Here is a 17,796-nt window from a genome sequence, read left to right on the forward strand (position 1 = left end):
TCTATCCGCCTCCCACTCTCTCCCTATTTATTTCAAAACCCCCTTCCCCTCCCCCTTTTCTGATGAAGGGTCTAGGCCCGAAACGTCAGCCTCTCTGCTCCTATGATGCTGCTTGGCCTGCTGTGTTCATCCAGCCCTGCACCTTGTTGTCTCGGATTCTCCAGCATCTGCAGTTCCTACTATCTCCAGTTAGCTAAACATCTGTTATTGGGAAAAAAGAGTCTATTGTGCAGGATGTAATTGCAGTGCATTTAGAAGTATGTAATATAATCAAGCAAAGTTAGCATGACTTCATGAAGGTGAAATCTAGAAATTAGGAGCAGGAGTATCCATTCCACCCTTCAAGCCTGCATGCCGTTAAATATTATCATGGCTGATTCTCCATCTGAATGCCATATTCTTGATTTCTCCCTATATTCCTTGACTCCTTTGAAACAATATCATGCCTTACAAATTTATTACAGTTCTTTGAGGAAGTAACAAACAGGATAGATAGACTCGTAAAGTCATACAGCACAGAAACAGGCCCTTCGGCCCAACTTGTGCCTGCTGACCAAGTTTCCTAAACTGAACTAGTCCCATTTGCCTGCGTTTAGCCCAAATCCCTCTAAATATTTCCTATCCATGCAACTGTTCAAATGTGTTTTAAATGTTGTAATTGTATCCGCCTCCACCACTTCCTATGGCAGCTTGTTCCATATATGCAGTACCCTCTGTGTAAAAACGTTGTCTGTCAGGACCCTTTTAAACCTTGCCCCTCTCCCCTTAAAATTAAGCCCTCAAGTTTTGAACTCCTCCACCCTAGGGAAAAGACCTTTGCTATTCACTTTATCTATGCTCCTCATGATTTCATTAACCTCTACAAGGTTATCCCTCAGCCTCCAATGCTCCAGGGAAAAAAGTCCCAGCCTATCCAGCCTTTCCTTATAGCTAAAACCTTCCAGTCTCAGTAACATCCCTGTAAATAATTTTTGCACCCTTTATGGTTTAATAACATTCCAATAGCAGGGTGACCAGAATTGTATGCAGTACTCCGAATGTCTTGCATAACATGATGCCCAACTCCTGTACTCAATGTTCTGACTGATTAAAGGCAAGCATGCCAAATGCCTTCTTCACCACCCTGTCTACTGGTGACGCCACTTTCAAGGAACTATATCCCTTCACCCTTAGGTCTCTCTGTCCGACAACACTTCCTAGGGCCCTACCACTAACAGTTTAAGTCCTAACCTGGTTTGTTTTACCAAGCTGCAACAACCTTGCATTTATCTAAATTAAATTCCATCTACCATTCCTCAGCCCACTGGCCCAGTTGATCAAGAACCTGTTGTACTCTTAGATAACCTTCATCACTGTCTACTATACCACCAATTTTGTTGTCGTCCACAAACTTACTAACCGTGCCTCTACTACTCTCATCCAAATCATTTATATAAATGATGAACAAAAGTGGACCCAGCTCCGTTCCCTCTGGAACACCACTGGTCACAGGCCTCCAGTCTGACAAGCAGCCCTCTACTGTTTAGGGTGCCACTCTGCTGCCAGACTAGTTTAAACCCTCCTGAGTAGATCTAACAAACCTCCCCACCAGGATGTTGGTTCACTTCCAGTTCAGATGTAACAGGTGACCTCTGCCCCAGAAGAAACCACGCAAATCAAACTGTGGTCATGGCAGATGCTGCCTGGCTTGTTGAGTACTGCCAGCGTTCTTAAGATTTTGTTTGGATATCTCTCTTACGTATTTCCCACTTTGTTTGCATTTTAATTTTGGTGGTTTATAGCACTACCTAGTGACCGGTATGAGATTTAACCAAAGGAGTGTGAAATGACAGAAAGATCTTCTTGTTGCAAGGCATTGTTACCATGTGGGTTGCTAAGTGCTCCTCGCTTGAGACCAATGATTTTATCACTTTTAAGCCATGTAATCAATCATAATATCAGATAACTATTCATTACAATTACGCTGGTATATTTTTCATTGACAAATAGTTGCCCAGTAGAGTAAATGTAGCAAAAAAAAAGAACTGTGGATGCTGGAAATTGTGCAACATAGTTAGCCATTTAAACGTCAGGGCACAACACACAAAATGGAACCATTCAACTCATCTGGATTTCACTATTTTAGCACTATTTTGGATGTGCTGAGAACATTATCTTGCTTATATTTGTATTCCTATTTCCAACTCATGGCGAGGACATAAATTGGTTTATAAAAATAATGATAACAAAGTGTGGAGCTGGAGGAACACAGCAGGCCATGCAGCATCAGAGGAGCAGGAAAGTTGATGTTTCGGGTCGGGACCCTTCTTCAGCAAAATATTCTGATGCTGCCTGGCCTGCTGTGTTCCTCTAGTTCCACACTTTGTTGTCTATGACTCCAGCATCTGCAGGTCTTGCTGTCCTCCTTATAAAAATATTGGCCTGAATTTCCCGGAGAATATGATGGTATAACAATGTCTCAGACACTGCAAAAGCCCAGGAAATTATTTTTTCAGTGACTTCCATGTTTACTTAATCAGATCCCTAATTTCCTGAGTCTTTTGCACCACCCCATCATTTTTCTCACTGAAATGGCCGCACAGCCAACTATAGTGACTTTGCTTTCTGGTAAAATCAATGGCAATTTTGAGTCAGTTGAATTAAATCCACTATGATTACCACTGTCAATTAGATCATTATGTTACATCTAATCCTGTTCCCGGTGGCAAATAAAAGCAGTTGATTGGCAGCACAATGTAACTCCAATGTGCCATGTTATGAGGGTGTGAACTGAAAAGTTAAGTATCAAGAGTAATGGAAAATAGTCAAATACCCTGCTGTAAATGACCAGCTTTAGTGACGTATGTCTCCCTCTCTCTGTCCAAGACATCAGTGTTCTTCCAGACTTCCTATTGTTGAGTGCAAAGTTATCCTGCAAAAATATTAAGAGTAGGCCAATATGGGTAAATTGAAGGTGGACGAGGAAGCTTAACTGGTTGTGCACTCTGACAGAATGGGACAGGAAATGTATGCAAGGGAGTGGGCAAAATCAAAGGGGACGTGAAAAAGTGCGCAGTGTAAAGTATCAGAAAAGTGAAAAAAATGAATTCAAGTCCAAACAAGGTGAAAGCAGAATGGTGTTTGAGCCAGTTACGAGATAATAGGTATTAATTTTGTGAGCATATGTGGAAGGAAATATTGCTGGTGCAGTGGAGCAGGGATTGATTGGTAGTTTTTTGTTGGGGATGTGAGACAGTTTTCAAACTGTAGGATGTTTTACCTTAGGAGCTCTGGTAAGGTCTTTAAACCTTTTCTTACCTTTTTAGGTCCCAGGGGATCTGGAAAGCTGATCACTCATTTAAAATGGACTGAATATCAAAATTAGGCCCACTGCATAAGCCTGTTAGATTCTGCATGATTAAAACATTTAACCTAAAATCAGTTCTTAATGTGTATTTCAGATGTCGTGGGACCTCATGTTGATGTGCAGGTGGAAGTGGAAAACTCTACTACTATCCATATTAAGTGGGACTCACATCTTCATTCTGTATTGCAATGTGTTCTGGTCATCCTCATAAAAGGAAGCAAGGAAGATGAGATATTTTTACTGCCCAGGTAAAACACTGTACAGAGGGGCTGAGGAGAAAAAGGAAACATTCAAATATTCTGCATTGTTACAGATCTTTCCTGATTATTTTCTTTACTGAGACTTGATGAAGCAAATCACTCCACAACCGGCATAGATTACATAATTACAAGCCATTTTAGATATGTAAGTTAATTCTGGGATTGAGTGACTTTGGAATACTTTGTCAGGGTACATCCTGTAAGATGTAGACAATAATTGCATTTTGTGATTATACCGATTGCCCTGTGCAATTTAGAATCGGGGTTTCTGTGTAGCTGCAAAGATGGAACAGGAGCAGTTCTGACAGCGTTTCTGTCCATAAGAGTTCAAAGAAATCAGAGCACAGACACAAGTAACATGTGGTACCAGTGCACTTATGCATTTGGCCTCCACGTAAGCAAAATCTAAATCACTTTTAACAACTTTGTTCCCATATCCCTTCATCACCTCTTCTTCTTCTATCTTCTATCTAATTTTTAACATAGTTTTTACCCAAAAATGTAACTTTGGAAGCGATTTCAGCAGCCTTACATCGCTGTTGGTGAAGCATCTCCTGGTCTCTTTTGTTGTATCATTTTGTACCTCTGATTTCTGCTCCTGATCCTTCAACCATTGAAGATAGTCTGCTTCTATCTACTATGTATCATCCTTTGCATCTTTTTGTTCTTTTAAGACCAATAGATATTGGAGCAGAAGTAGGCCATTTGGCCCGTTGAGACTGCCTTTCAATGAGATCATGGTTGATTAGATAATCCTCAACTCCTCCATCCTACCTTTAAACTGGAACCTTTCATTCCCTTAATGATTAAAAATATGACTAGTTCAGCATTAAATATTCTTAACCAACCAAGCTTTGACAGCCCTCTGGTAACAAATCTCACAGATTCACCACCCTCTGAAGGAATCATTTTCAATAAAGTTATAATATTGCAAATGCCGTAATCTGAAACAAACACAGAAAATACAGGAGAAATGCATGATGTAGGATGAAACATTCAAGAAGAACGATTCTGAGGAAGGGTCGGCGGACCTGAAACATTAACTCTGTTTTCTCCTTCACATATGCTGCCAGACCTGCTGAGCTTTTCCAGCAACTTTGTTTTTGTTCCTAATTTACAGCATCCACAGTTCTTTCGATTTTAAAGAAATATTTGGTGTTTGCTTTAAAGAGATGGCAATAATTGTGGGTGATTTTTAAACTACATACGAACTGGAAAAGTCACAGTGGTAACAGTAGCCTTGATGAGGTGTTCACTGAATGCTTTTGAGGTAGTTTCTTAGAGCAGCATGTTCTGGACCTGAAAGCAGCTATACTTGACTTGGTACTGTATAATGTGCCAGGTTTCATGAATGACATCAGAATTAAGGCACCCATTGGTAGCAGCAATCGTAATATGATTGAATTTTACATTGTGTTTGAAAAGGAGAAGAGACTCGTATTTTAAACTTATAAAAGGGCAACCTTTGGAGCTAGGTGAAGTGAACTGGGATGTTAGCCTAGGAGGTAGATCAGTTGTTATAGAGTAGCAGTCATTTAAAGGTATATTTCAGAATATTCACTATAAGTACATTCCTACTATAAAGAAAATTTCAAAGAGGAGGGGCCCACAATCCATGGTTAACTAAAAAATTTAGAGAAGGTATCAGACTTAAGAAAAAGACTATATAATTGAGTAGCAGGATAGACCAGGTCCTGATTGGACAGATCAGAATGTAAAGAATGGCAGAGAATGTCTAAAAGGTTAATCAAAACAAATAATTAGAATATGAGGGGAAGCTAGTTAGAAATGGAAAAACAGATCACAGGCGTTTCTATAGGTAAGAAAAGAGTAAGAAAAGTGAGAGTTGGTCCTCTAGAGAGTGAGAATGGAGTTCATTGTAGATAATAACAAGATGGAAGAAGTAATGAGTAAATATTTTGTTTCCATCTTCAGCATAGAGGAGACATAAAAACGTCCCAGTAAATCAGGAAGAGAGGAACTTAATCAAATTATAATCTCTAGACGAGTCCTGAGCAATTAAATGGAACAGTGGGTTGAAGGCAGTTAGTAAGAGTCAGCATTGTTTTGTGAAAGGCAACTCAGTTTAACCAATATTTTGGAATTCTTTGAAAGGGTAAAGTGCATTGTGGATAAAGGGGAGCTGCTGATATGCTGTAATTGGATTTCCAGAAGGCATTTAACAAGCTTGTACACAAAAGACTATTGTGCAAAGGCCCAAGTTTTCTTGCTTTCTGCCGTTATTCTTTTTTGAACAAAGGTATTACATTTGTTGTTTTCCATGGCTCAGACCCCTCCAGAATCTAAGGAATTTTGGAAAATTCTAGTCAATGCATCTACAATCTGCCACCATTTATTTTACGATGTTTGATGTAGGCCATCTGGTCCTGTGTATTTATTAGCCTATGGGTCCAATCATTGTCTAGCATCTTCTTCCTGGTACTGGTGATTGTTTTAAGTTTTTCCCTCCCCTGCACCTCTTGATTATACTTGGGAAGTTAGCTAAGTATCCTAATGTGATGACAGATTAAAAATACCAGTTGACATCCTCCGCCATGTGGTTGTTTTCCATTTCAATTTACCTGACTCACTGTCTATGGGATCAATACTATCTTTAGTTACTCTTCTCCTATTCAAGTACTTGCAGAAAGGTGCTGGCTAACTGGTTTTATATCACTTGCTAGTTTACTCTCATAATTTGCTTTCTGTCCCTTTATGCCCTTTTTAGTTTTTCTATGTTCATTCTTAAATCCTGCCCAAACCTCTGACTTATCAGTAATCTTTGCAGATTTGTGCAGTGTTTGTTTAAATTTAATACTATCTTTAACTTCCTTATTTGGTCACGCTGAGGCATCATTCTCAAAGAGCCTTTCTTTAAACTGAGCTAAATCTTTGCTGAAAGTAACTAAACATCTTCTTTAAGATTTGCCCCTGAAACTCTACTGAGCTAACTTTCAACTCAGATTCCCATTTTGCCTTTGCCAGCTTTCCCTTCATGCCCTCATAGTTAGCATTATTTCAGATTAAAACTCTAGTCATGGGCCCATGTTTCTCCTTTACAAACTGAATATTAAATTCTATCATGATTATTGCCAGCTGTAGGCTCCTTTACTTTGAAGTTATTAATTAAGCCTGTCTCACTGCACATTACTAGGTCTATGGACCTGTTTCCTGGTTGGCTCTAGAAGGTACTAAATAATTGTCCTGAAGCCACTTAATAAGCTTATTTTCTAAGATAGCTTTGTTAACCTGATTCTTCCAAATTACATATGTATTGAAGTCACCTATGGTATTGTGGTACATTTCTTACATGCTCCATTTGCATAGAGCTGAAAATGGTAACGTCCAACAGATTTCAGTTTGATAACGAAGGGAAGTACCAGGACAAGTGTAAACATACAACAGAGATGTGAGAAACAAAAGAGATAAATGGTTCAAAGAAACACCAAATGTTAGCAAAGAAGTGTAGGTTCTTGAGAGGATACAGGAGCAAGTTATTAAAATAGTTCCAGAGATTATGGGACTTTAGCTGCAAGGTTTATTTGGAAAGGCTGCAATTGTTGACCTGATACTTGCATCCACAAGGATGCTGTAAATGCAGACAGTCAAGGATTTCAAAAGGAAATTGGTTGGGCACACGAAGGAGGTAAACCAGCAGGGCTATGGCTTCAGGAACAGGTATGAGACAAACTGCAATTCCCCACAGGGAACAGTAGTGGACTAGATGGACTGAGTGGCTTATTTCCAATGCATAAATTGTTTTGCGGCCCAGATTTTTGTGAGAACAGGATGAATCCGGATTCCTTTAAAACTAGCAGCAAGACATGGATTTGCATGTCCCAAACCCATTAACAAGAAATCTCACTTTGCTGGCAGGGGACGGGCTGTGAATCACATCGGCAGAAACCCAACCTTAGCAGGACTATTTGAAATTAATGCAAAATTGTCACAGACTCCATTTTCACTGTTCTGAGTGTCTTAACACTCAGAATAGGAATCACAAATTTATGGAGCACAAATAAAAACATTTGAAGTGAAGATAAAATCTGGAGAAGTGCCATGGTCTGAAATGATTTCAAACCCCACCTCTTTAAAAATGAGAAAAAACTCATGGGCTGCAGCTTTCAGTTTAAGTGAAAAATGGACCTCTGGACTGCTTAGATTTACAAGCCAACTGGTATAGCTTATTAACATCTATTATCATCTGCTCGTGAACTTCAATGGAGTTCATTGTTGAGATTTCAGAAGAGCTGTGATTACAGCTGTGGTCATTCTAAATGCTGTCTGAGTTTCAGAAGCACCCAAAGCTCTTATTGTGTCAGGGGTGGCTTAACGAGGTTATTAAAAGATTAATTTCTATGATGTAATTACTTAATGGAAATTTGTATTTACAGAAGATTGAGCACTTGAGGGAATTTAAAACCTCTGAATGAGCTTCAAAAATGAGAGATTTCTTTTCTGTATCAAGTGTATATGAGTTCCATTCAATTGTTAAAAGTTATTGTTTTCATATCCACATAACTTCTGATGTCTCCCAATATTAGATACTGGTTGTGTAGCTGTGGAGGTGGCATAGAGGCTAGTTATGACATGGAGTTCCAATGAGAGTATGGAGATACCATGATGGTTTTAAGCTGGCATATGGACTATGAGGTGGTGTGCATGGGCAGTGAAGTGGGCGGGGTCTCAGATGGGTTAACTAGAAAGCCTAACAGCTTTTAAAATAATCATGATAAAATCCTGGAGAACTGAAATGGGTCTCCAGCAATAACTTGACCGCCCCTCACAGATATTTATATTGTTGACTGCCAGGGTGAGGTGCCAGAAGCCTGGAGGGTGACTAATGTGCCATTGTTTAAGAAAGGCTGCAAGGAAAGACCAGGGAATTATGTACCATTGAGCCTGATGTCAATAGTGGGTAAGTTGTTGGAGGGAACTCTTGACAGACAGGATTTGGAAATGCAAGGACTGAATGGAGAGTGTCACCATGGCTTTCTGTGAGGAAAATCATGTCTCAAAAACTTAATTAAGTATTTTGAAGAGGTTACCAATAAGATGAATGAAGGCAGAGTGGTGGACATTGTCTACATGGACTTTAGCAAGACCTTCGATAAGGTTCCATGTGGTCGACTAGTTAGTAAGGTTAGATCACATCAGATCCAGGGAGAGCAGTAGGAGACAGAGGGTGGAGGGTTATTATTTTGGACTGGAGTCCTGTGACCAACAGTGTCCACAAGAATCGGTGATGGGTCCACTGGTCATCATTTATTTAACTGATTTGGATGAGAATATAGGAGGCGTGGTTAGTAAGTTTACAGATGATACCAGAATTGGTGGTATAATGGACAGTGAAGAAGGTTATCTAACAGTACAACCTGATCTTGATCAACTGGACTAGAGGGCCAAGAAATGGCAGATGGTGTTTAATTTAGATAAATGTTGCATTATGGCAAGACTTACACAATAAATAGCAGGGGCCTAGGGAGTCTTGTCAAACAGAGAGACCTAGGGGTGCAGATACATTGTTCCTTGAAAGTGGTGTTACAGATAGACAGGTTGGTGAAGAAGGCGTTTGGCACGCTTGCCTTCATCAATCAAAGCTTGAGGAGCGGAGTTAGGACATGGTATTATAGCCCTACAAAACATTGGTAAGGGCACATTTGGAGTACTGTGTACAATTCTGATCATTCTGCTGTAGGAAGGATGTATTAAACTGGAAAAGGTGCAAAAAAGATTTACCAGGATGTTACTGAGACTGGAGGGTTGAGCTATAAGGAGAGGCTGGATAGTCTGGGACTTTTTTTACCTGGAGCATCAGAAGCTGAGGGGTGACCTTATAGAGGCTTATAAAATCATGAGGGTCATGAATAAAGTGAATAGCCACGGTCTTATCCCCACGCTGGGAAAGTTGAAAACTAGAGGACATTGGTTTAAGGTGAGAGGGAAAAGATTTAAAATGGACCTGAGGGACAATTTTCTCTCACAGAGGATGGTGCATGTCTGAAACGAGCTACCAGAGGAAGTGGTAGAGGTGGATACCATTACAATACTTAAAAGACACTTGAACAGGTACATGGATAGGAAATGTTTAGAGGGATATGGGTCACATGCAGGCAAATGAGACTAGTTCAGTTTAAGAAACCTGGTCGACATGGAGTTGGGCTGAAGGGTCTGTTTCCATGCTGTATGACTCTGAGTTGATCCTGTCCTTGCGTCCGCATTGTGAAAATTACTTATGGCAGGGTCGTTTATCTCTCAGCAGGTTTGTTAAATCAGGAACATTATTGACTCAAGCTAGAAGTCCAGCCCAATAACTGTTACTCTCCAGAGTATTTGTAGATTGGTAGCTACCATACAATGGAATCAATTAGATCTTCTAGAAAAGCATAAAAACATAAAGAGTGGATATTCGGAAACTTGTAGCCCTATGAATAGGTTAAGAATAGGTTGTGGATAGGTTATAGAATTTGGATGAGCTGATGCTGTGAGGAATGTATTGTTTTGTTTTACTTTATTTTTGATTGTGGACTGAATGAGGAAAATAATGTGTTATAACAAAGGATTGAGGAAGGAATTGCTGTACTTTTAAAAAGTAAGGTACTGAAACTCATTGTAGACCGTATTTAGACTGTTGGTTTGCAAGAAGTGTGGAAAAGTGTGAGAGTAGATGACCTAGCTCTGGGGATCTGTGTACAATGTGAGATTTGACCAGCAGCAGGTTGCTGATTGGTTTGTGGCATTGTGACCAGTTATGGATGCCAAAGTCTATCAGTCTGATAACAACTCTCTGGCTCCTGGGTAGCTGAACAGCTTGTGGGTGTGAATGATATTATCAGAAGCCTTTGATTTTCTACATGGGCAGAAGGTATCTCTCTCTCACTCTCTCTTTCTCTCTGAAGTCTGAAGAAGGTCAGTTTATTTTCTCACACTGGTTGTAAGATGTTGCTTTTTAGTCAGAGAAATATAATTTGTGAACCAGTTGCTCTGTGCCTCCTGTGAAGTATTTGATGGAAAAGCTCAGTGAACTGAAAGACTTGGAAATTGAAAGAATGCTGCATCGAATCCTGAGGTCTGGTGGTGCCAATGATCATTTTCTTAACATTTTTTCCTAACAGGTCTCAAATTTTGCGATGACCCATGCCAATAGTGACATGATTTCCAGCACTCTACCCTGGTGATGCATGAGATTGCATCCTAGGTTGCTGAGGAGAGTAAGTGTAGAAATTGTGGAGATGCTGGTACAATCTTCTAAACTCCTTTGATAGAAGATGTGTAAAAGGATTGGAAAATTGCAAGAATTACACCTTAGCTCAATAAAGGGGAGAATGATAAAACTGTTGTGATTATAGCCCTGTCACTTTAACATTGATTTTCAGAAAAAAATTTAGCAACAATAATCTGGGAAAATGTTAGTCACCACTTAGTCAATCATGGACAAAACGTAAAGATTGAACCAGTACAGAGCTAGTAAGAGCAAATTCTGTTTAAATAATTTGGTTGAGTTTTTTTGCAGAGGGCACATTAATCAGGGCATCACATGGAATTTAGGTTGAAGATCTTGTTGAATGCAGTTCCAAGGGCTGCTCCCATTTCTTACATTATAAGACGGTGACTGAAAGGTAGTGCAGTTGATTATTGCAATTTCCAAAGGCCATTGGATAAATGACCACATGTTAGGCTTGTTCGTGAAATAATAGCTCATGTAGTAAAAGTGTCAGAAGTAGTATCGATAATATTGGCTGAGGGATAGTAAAGCAGATTGATGGTGAATAGCTGCGAGGGCAGTTCACAGTGAAGTTTCCCCTAAAGGTTCAATATTTAGGACCACTGCTGTTGTAATGCTATTATAATGACTTGGACGAGGGTACAAGGAAAAATTTTGAAATCTGCAAACATCACAAAATGTGGAAGTGTCGTAAACAGTAAGTAAGATTGTCATTGACACCAAGACGACTTCAGGACCGATGGATTGGGCAGACATGTGACAGAGAAAATTTGAACACAGAGAAGTGTGAGGTGGACAAAGAATGAAGACATACCATGCAAACTACTTGGTACAATTCTAAAGGGATATGCGAAGAGAGAGAGATCTAGGAGTGTATTATTTTAATTAACTTGTTTGACATACCACGATATATCTCTGTAGCCATGACATTCCAAGATGGGTCTTGAGGTAGGGACACTACCACTATTCTACCTATGGGCCTAGGAGTGTCTGTGCACTGATTTGTGTATGCTGCACGATAAGATAACAAACTAGTTAATGCAGCATCTGGGATCCTGGTCTTTATAAACAGTGCTGTATAGTGCAAAAAGCAGGAAGTTAATGTGGAACCTATATAAGCACTTGTTCAGCCCCAGATGGACTATAATGTCCAATTCTGGGCAGTAGGTTTTAGAAATGACAGGGATTATAGTTATATGGACATTCTGGAGAAACTGAGATTCTGCACATCAGAGCAGTAAAGGCTAAAAGGTGTTTTGATCTGAGCGTTTAAAATCATCAATTGTTTAGATAAAGGAAATAAATAAAGCTGTTTTCAGTGGCTGAGGATTGTTAACCAGAGAGTGTAGATTAAATGGGATTGTCAAACAAGCAGGGGCTACATGAGGATAAACCTTTTGTATGTGAGCAATGGTTAAGATTTGGAATGCATAATCTGATAGGATGGTGGACACTGATTCAATAATAGCCTTCAAAGGGAATTGGATAAATACTTGAAAAAGCATTTTAATAACATTATCTGGATTACTATTTTAAAGACTTGATGGGCCTCCTTCTGAATGTACTGTTCTATACTTAGAGAAATATATACTTAACCCTTGGATACTGTGATTTATCCATACCCTTTGAATAGTTCTTTTGGTGTGTACTACTGATCCCGGTTTTCACTCTCCCCAAATGTATTACACATTTATTTGCATTTGAATTGTATGTTATCTGTCTATCCATTCCATTAACCTGTGTCTTCCTGCTGTATTCAATACAGTGGCTAATATTTGGCAAACCATGTCCTCCTGTCCAGTTAGCAGATGTCATTGTCGTGTTTTCTGAATCCAAGTCCAAGTCATCCATATGAGAACAAAAGTGGATCCAGCATTGACTGCTGTGTGTGTCAAACAGAATTCTCCCCGTCACAAAGTAGAACCCATTACTGCAACTTTGTCTTCTGTCCAATAAACAACCTCTATCCATGCTAATGCAATTCATCTTTTGCTCAATTCCTGAATTTTATAACAAGCTTCTTGTGAGCCACAATATTTTTGAAAACCTGTATGTAGTACACATTCTGCATTCACTTTTACCCATCTAATTACTTATTTTATCCAAAAACTGCATTAAACCTATGAGACAGAGCCTGTCTTTAACACACTATTGCTACCTGACACTGAAATAACATAAAAACCGAAAGAACTGCGGATGCTGTAAATTAGAAATGAAAACAGAAATTGCTGGAAACGCGCAGCAGGTCTGGCAGCATCTGTAGAGAGCAATCATAGGTAATATTTCAGGTCTGGTCACCCTTCCTCAGAAATTTAAATCTAGTTTAGTTATTCTGTGCTTTCAGCTGAACTCCGATAACTTCTTTGTGTGTATATCATCTATGCCTCTCAACATTCTGAAGATTAAAATTATGGGCCTGTTTTTGTCTAATGCAAATTTTGCCTGGCTACACTGCAAACTCTCTTTGGAATTTTGAAACTCTGAGCGGCCAGGAAATAGACTGCTGTTCTAATGAAAGCAAAATTCTGCGGATGCTAGAAATCTGAAACAAAAACAGAGGATGCTGGATCGATGGAGAGGGAAGCAGAGTTAACACTTTGAGTGTGATTCTTAAGAAATCCTCTTCAGAAGTGTCGTATTGAACTCAAAACATTAACTCTGTTTCTGTTTCTGCAGATGCTGCCAGAGCTGCCAAGTTTTTCCAATATGTTCTGTTTTTGTGACTGCAATGTGAATGAACTAACTTGAAGCACTTTAAGGAGGTGACTGGGAGGAACTGCTCAAGGAAAAGAGAGAGAGTCATTCAACACAGAAACAAATCCTTCGGTCCAACTCGTCCATGCCGACCAGGTTTTCTAAATAGAACTAGTCCCATTTGCCTGCATTTGGCCCATATCCCTCTAAATGTACCCTATCCATGTACCTGTCCAAATGTCTTTTGAATGTTGTAATGCACCAGCCTCTACCAATTCCTCTGACAATTCATTCCACATACGCACCACCCTCTGTGTGGAAAAAGTTGCCCCTCAGGTCCCTTTTAAATCTTGCCCCTCTCACCTTAAATCTGTGCCATCTAGTTTTGGATTCCCCCAGCCTGGGGAAAAGACCTTGGCCATTCATCTCATCTATGCCCCTCATGATTTTATAAACCTCTATAAAGCCACCTCTCGGCCTCTTGACGCTCCAGGGTAAAAAGTGGCCCAGTCTTACCAGCCTCTCCTTATAACTCAAGCCTTCCAGTTTCAACAACATCCTGGTAAATCTTTTCTGCACCTTTTTCAATTTAATAATATCCTTCCTATAGCAGGGCAACCGGAACTGTACTCTGTACTCCAGAAGAACCCTCAGCAACGTCGCGTACAACCACAACATAACGCCCCAACCCCTATACTTGATGGTCTGAACAATGGAGGCAAGCATGTCAAATGCGTTCTTTACCACCCTGACCAACCTGTGATGTCCCTTTCTGTTTTCCATGGATGCGCCCACAGAATTGCAAGAATTCTTTGTTCCCTTGTTTTGGTGCAACCTCCTGCTTTAAGGACTCCTGGCTAGGCTTCACTGTGCCATGGATCACGAGGCCGGGTTTGTGTCATGTTCACATTTATTATTTTTAACAAAATTTGGATTGGGACATCTGATGATAAATGTTGGAACTTGATTTAAATATTTAAATAAGGCTGCTGCCTGTTTAAGATGCAAATCTTGGATGCTTACCGTGAGGCTTGTTAATCGGTTACACTAGACGCTTACGCTTGCAAGACTTCAGCAGATTTGAGTCTTGACAATATTAGTACCATCACAATTTGTTTCAGTTTGGGTTATAGTTAAGACTTCAGCTACAAATCAGTCCCCTTTCCTCTCAACCTTCTGTTCTCCAACAAAAGTAAGCTCATCTCTCAGACTCTCCTTTAAATTATGAACACACAGTCCTGAAGTCTTTCATCCATGCCAAACTTCCTGAACATGACAAGTATTATTAATATCCTTTCTGAGGCATTCAGAGTCACAAAATAATTAAATGTACGGTCCAGTTATCATACCCCACCCTGAGAGTTGTTCCAAAATATTGTTTCTTGATCAAGTTATTTTTAACTTCAGTTTTAAAAAACAAGTCCTTAAAATTAATGTTTTCACTTCTTGATTTTAATTGGGAGATCACTAGATGGCAGTGTTGCTCTCTTCCACAGCTGACTGAAGGGCTTGAGAAATTCATTGATTCATTTTCAGCTGGGGCAAGTTGGAGACAGTCAAATATGGATTCTGCATCTAGCTTTCACCCCATTGAGAAGGACAAAGTTCCAGTCACAGGCTTGCAAGACAGAGAATAATGAGCATTTATGGAAGCCTGTTAAAATTTCTATGGAAGTTAATTTAACCAGAACATGTTTATACAAAAGAGCTTTGAATATAAAGACATTAGAGTGCAGAATGAGGCCATTCTCAAAGAATGAGCTACTAGATCAGGAGGTGTAGATGCTCAGATTATCAAAGCTCTTGCTCAGCATTTGGATTTGCTCTATTTCATCTACTTTAGCCGATGCTATCAACTGGCAGCGCGTCCATTATTTGGAAAGGACAATGTTTTAATAAACGAGACTGAGAGAAGAAGAATCAATGAACAAGAACAGAAGTGTTTAAGCAGATTGCACTAAAAGCTATATGGATTTACAACATAGAAACCAAGATGATTCCATGGCAGAAATTATGATTCATATGAAGAGGTTCACAGATTGGATTAAACACAGATTTCACACAGACATGACACAGTCCTTAAAATGTTGAAACTCTTGATTATAAAAAGATTATGTCAGAGTGAAATGTGATTGCGGACACGGACAACATTAACAAGACTGATATGAAGAAAATCTATGGAAGCTTAGCAATCAAGCACATTATAGATGGGCATCTGAGACATGGAATCCCTGTGCCATGTGGGAACTTCAGGACGCTTCAGATGTCATGGTGACCATGTGAGTTGGAAGTGACTCTAACTGCTGCAACTCCAAGCTCAGGATTTCTGGTCTTGAGGGGAAGCTGGAGACTCGGCAAAGCATCAGGGAGGATGAGGGTTTCCTGGGTGATATGTTCCAGGAAGTGGTCACCCCACAGGCAGTGAGAGGTCTGGATATTAGATGGGCAACCATCCAGAAGGATAGAAAGGCAGGTAGAAGAAGCATGTGCTATGTTGAAACAGACATTCAGTATTAGAATTTGCTTATAGTGATGGTGCCTTGAAGGAGTGCAGCCCAAACCATAGAACCAATGGACTATGGACCACGCAAGAGGGAAACGGTAAGAAGTAGGAATGCAGTTATTATAGGAGATTGCTATCGTTAGTTGGGAAGGCAGGCAGGCGTTTCTGCATCTGCAATCTTGAGTCCTGTATGATATGTGACCTCCCTGGTGTCAGGATAAAGGACATCATGGAGAGGGTGCAGAGTTTTCTTCAGGGTGGAGGGAGTTATAATGCACATTATTGCCAATGACCTTGAGAGGTAAGATGTTAAGGTCCTAAAGTCAGATTTTCAGGAGCTAGGGAGGAAGTTTAAAAAGTAGGCCTTTGAGAAGAGTTATCTCTGCATTATTTCCAGTGTCATATGCTGCCCAGAGTAGAAATAGGAAGATAAGTGGATCGATGGATGCCTTGAAACATGGTGCAGTTGAGTGGGCTTCAGATTCTTGTGGCATTGCAACCAGTCATGAGATAGAAGGCACTATTCAGAAGGGATGCAGCTCAATAGAACTGGGCCCAGTGTTGATGCAGGGAGCTTCACAATACTGGTTGAGGAGGATCAAAAACTAAATCGGCAGGGAAGTGGTCACCAGCAAGTATAAGTAGCACTGAGGAATAAGGTGCACCAAGTGAGCGGTTTGGACAGTACTAGAAAAGGAAGTAACACCACATTAGATAGGAGCAGACTAAGAAGGACTACTGTGGTGAATAAAGTTGTTGAGCTAAATGCACAGATAGCCATGTGGCAACATGATAGGGGACAATAATGGAAATGTGGCTTTAAAATGGTAAGGACAGTGTGCTTAATTAAGGATACAAAGTGCATGGATGAGGAAGGGAAAGGAAAAAAAAGGAGGTGGGTTTGCTGTCATGGTTGGGGAAGGCATTTGACGTCAACATACAGAGGAATTCCAAAGATTTGCCAGCATTTAAATTGTTATGGTGTAGAAAAATATGAAGTGGGTCCTATTAGGGATGAAAAAGATGATGTATTGTTAGAAATGCAGGGTAAGCCTAGAATACTTAATAAGTTCTTTGCAGTACTGTTTACTTAGGAAGAGAAATCTGATAAAATATCAACAGGAGCAGAGATCGTGGAGGCACTGTAGGTTGTGTTAATGTCATTGAACAAGTAATGGGGAGGCCCAAGCTAATGCTGTGGAGACATAAGTTCGAATCCCATCATGGCAGGTAGTGAGACTTAAAATACAATTAATACAAATCTGAAATATAAAACTGGACTCAATAATGGTGACCATGAAGCTACTGTTGATTGTCATAAAAACCCATTGGGTGTTTAATGCCCATAAGGGAAGCAAACTGACATCTTTACCTGGTTTGGCCTACATGTGACTCCAGATCCACAGCAATGTTGATGACCCTTGGCCTAGGAGGGCCTTGACCCTCTGAAATGGCCTAGCAAGCCACTTATTTCAAGGGCAGTTATGCCTGGGCAATAAATGCCAGCCCTGCCAGTGATGCCCACATCCCTTGAAAGAATACTTGAGTGGGTGAAGGTACTGGAAAGACTAGTTTAGGGTAGATAAGTGCCTGGTTTGGCAGATTGCATTCCAGGTTGTTAAAGGAAGTGGGAGTGGAGAAGTTTGAAGGACTGGCCTTAATATTTCAACCTTCTGTAGATATGGGGAAAGTCCTAGAGAACTGAATAGCAAATCTCACACACTTAATCAACCAAGGACAGTCTTAACAACTACAGGTCAGATTGTTG

The 17,796-nt window shown here is 40.1% G+C and overlaps 1 protein-coding gene across 1 annotated transcript in view; it reads left to right on the forward strand.

Moving 5' to 3' along the window:
- The window catches only part of LOC109919508, a 78,226-nt gene that overhangs the window by 20,732 nt on the left and 39,698 nt on the right, over window positions 1-17,796 (forward strand). Inside the window, exon 2 of the mRNA XM_048597578.1 lies at window positions 3,441-3,594. Within this exon, the coding sequence (XP_048453535.1) occupies window positions 3,441-3,594 (154 nt within the window). The remainder of the gene's footprint in view (window positions 1-3,440; window positions 3,595-17,796) is intronic.

This window comes from Rhincodon typus, chromosome 1, assembly GCF_021869965.1.
Source record: "Rhincodon typus isolate 14 chromosome 1, sRhiTyp1.1, whole genome shotgun sequence".
In the NCBI taxonomy this organism is placed as follows: domain Eukaryota; kingdom Metazoa; phylum Chordata; class Chondrichthyes; order Orectolobiformes; family Rhincodontidae; genus Rhincodon; species Rhincodon typus.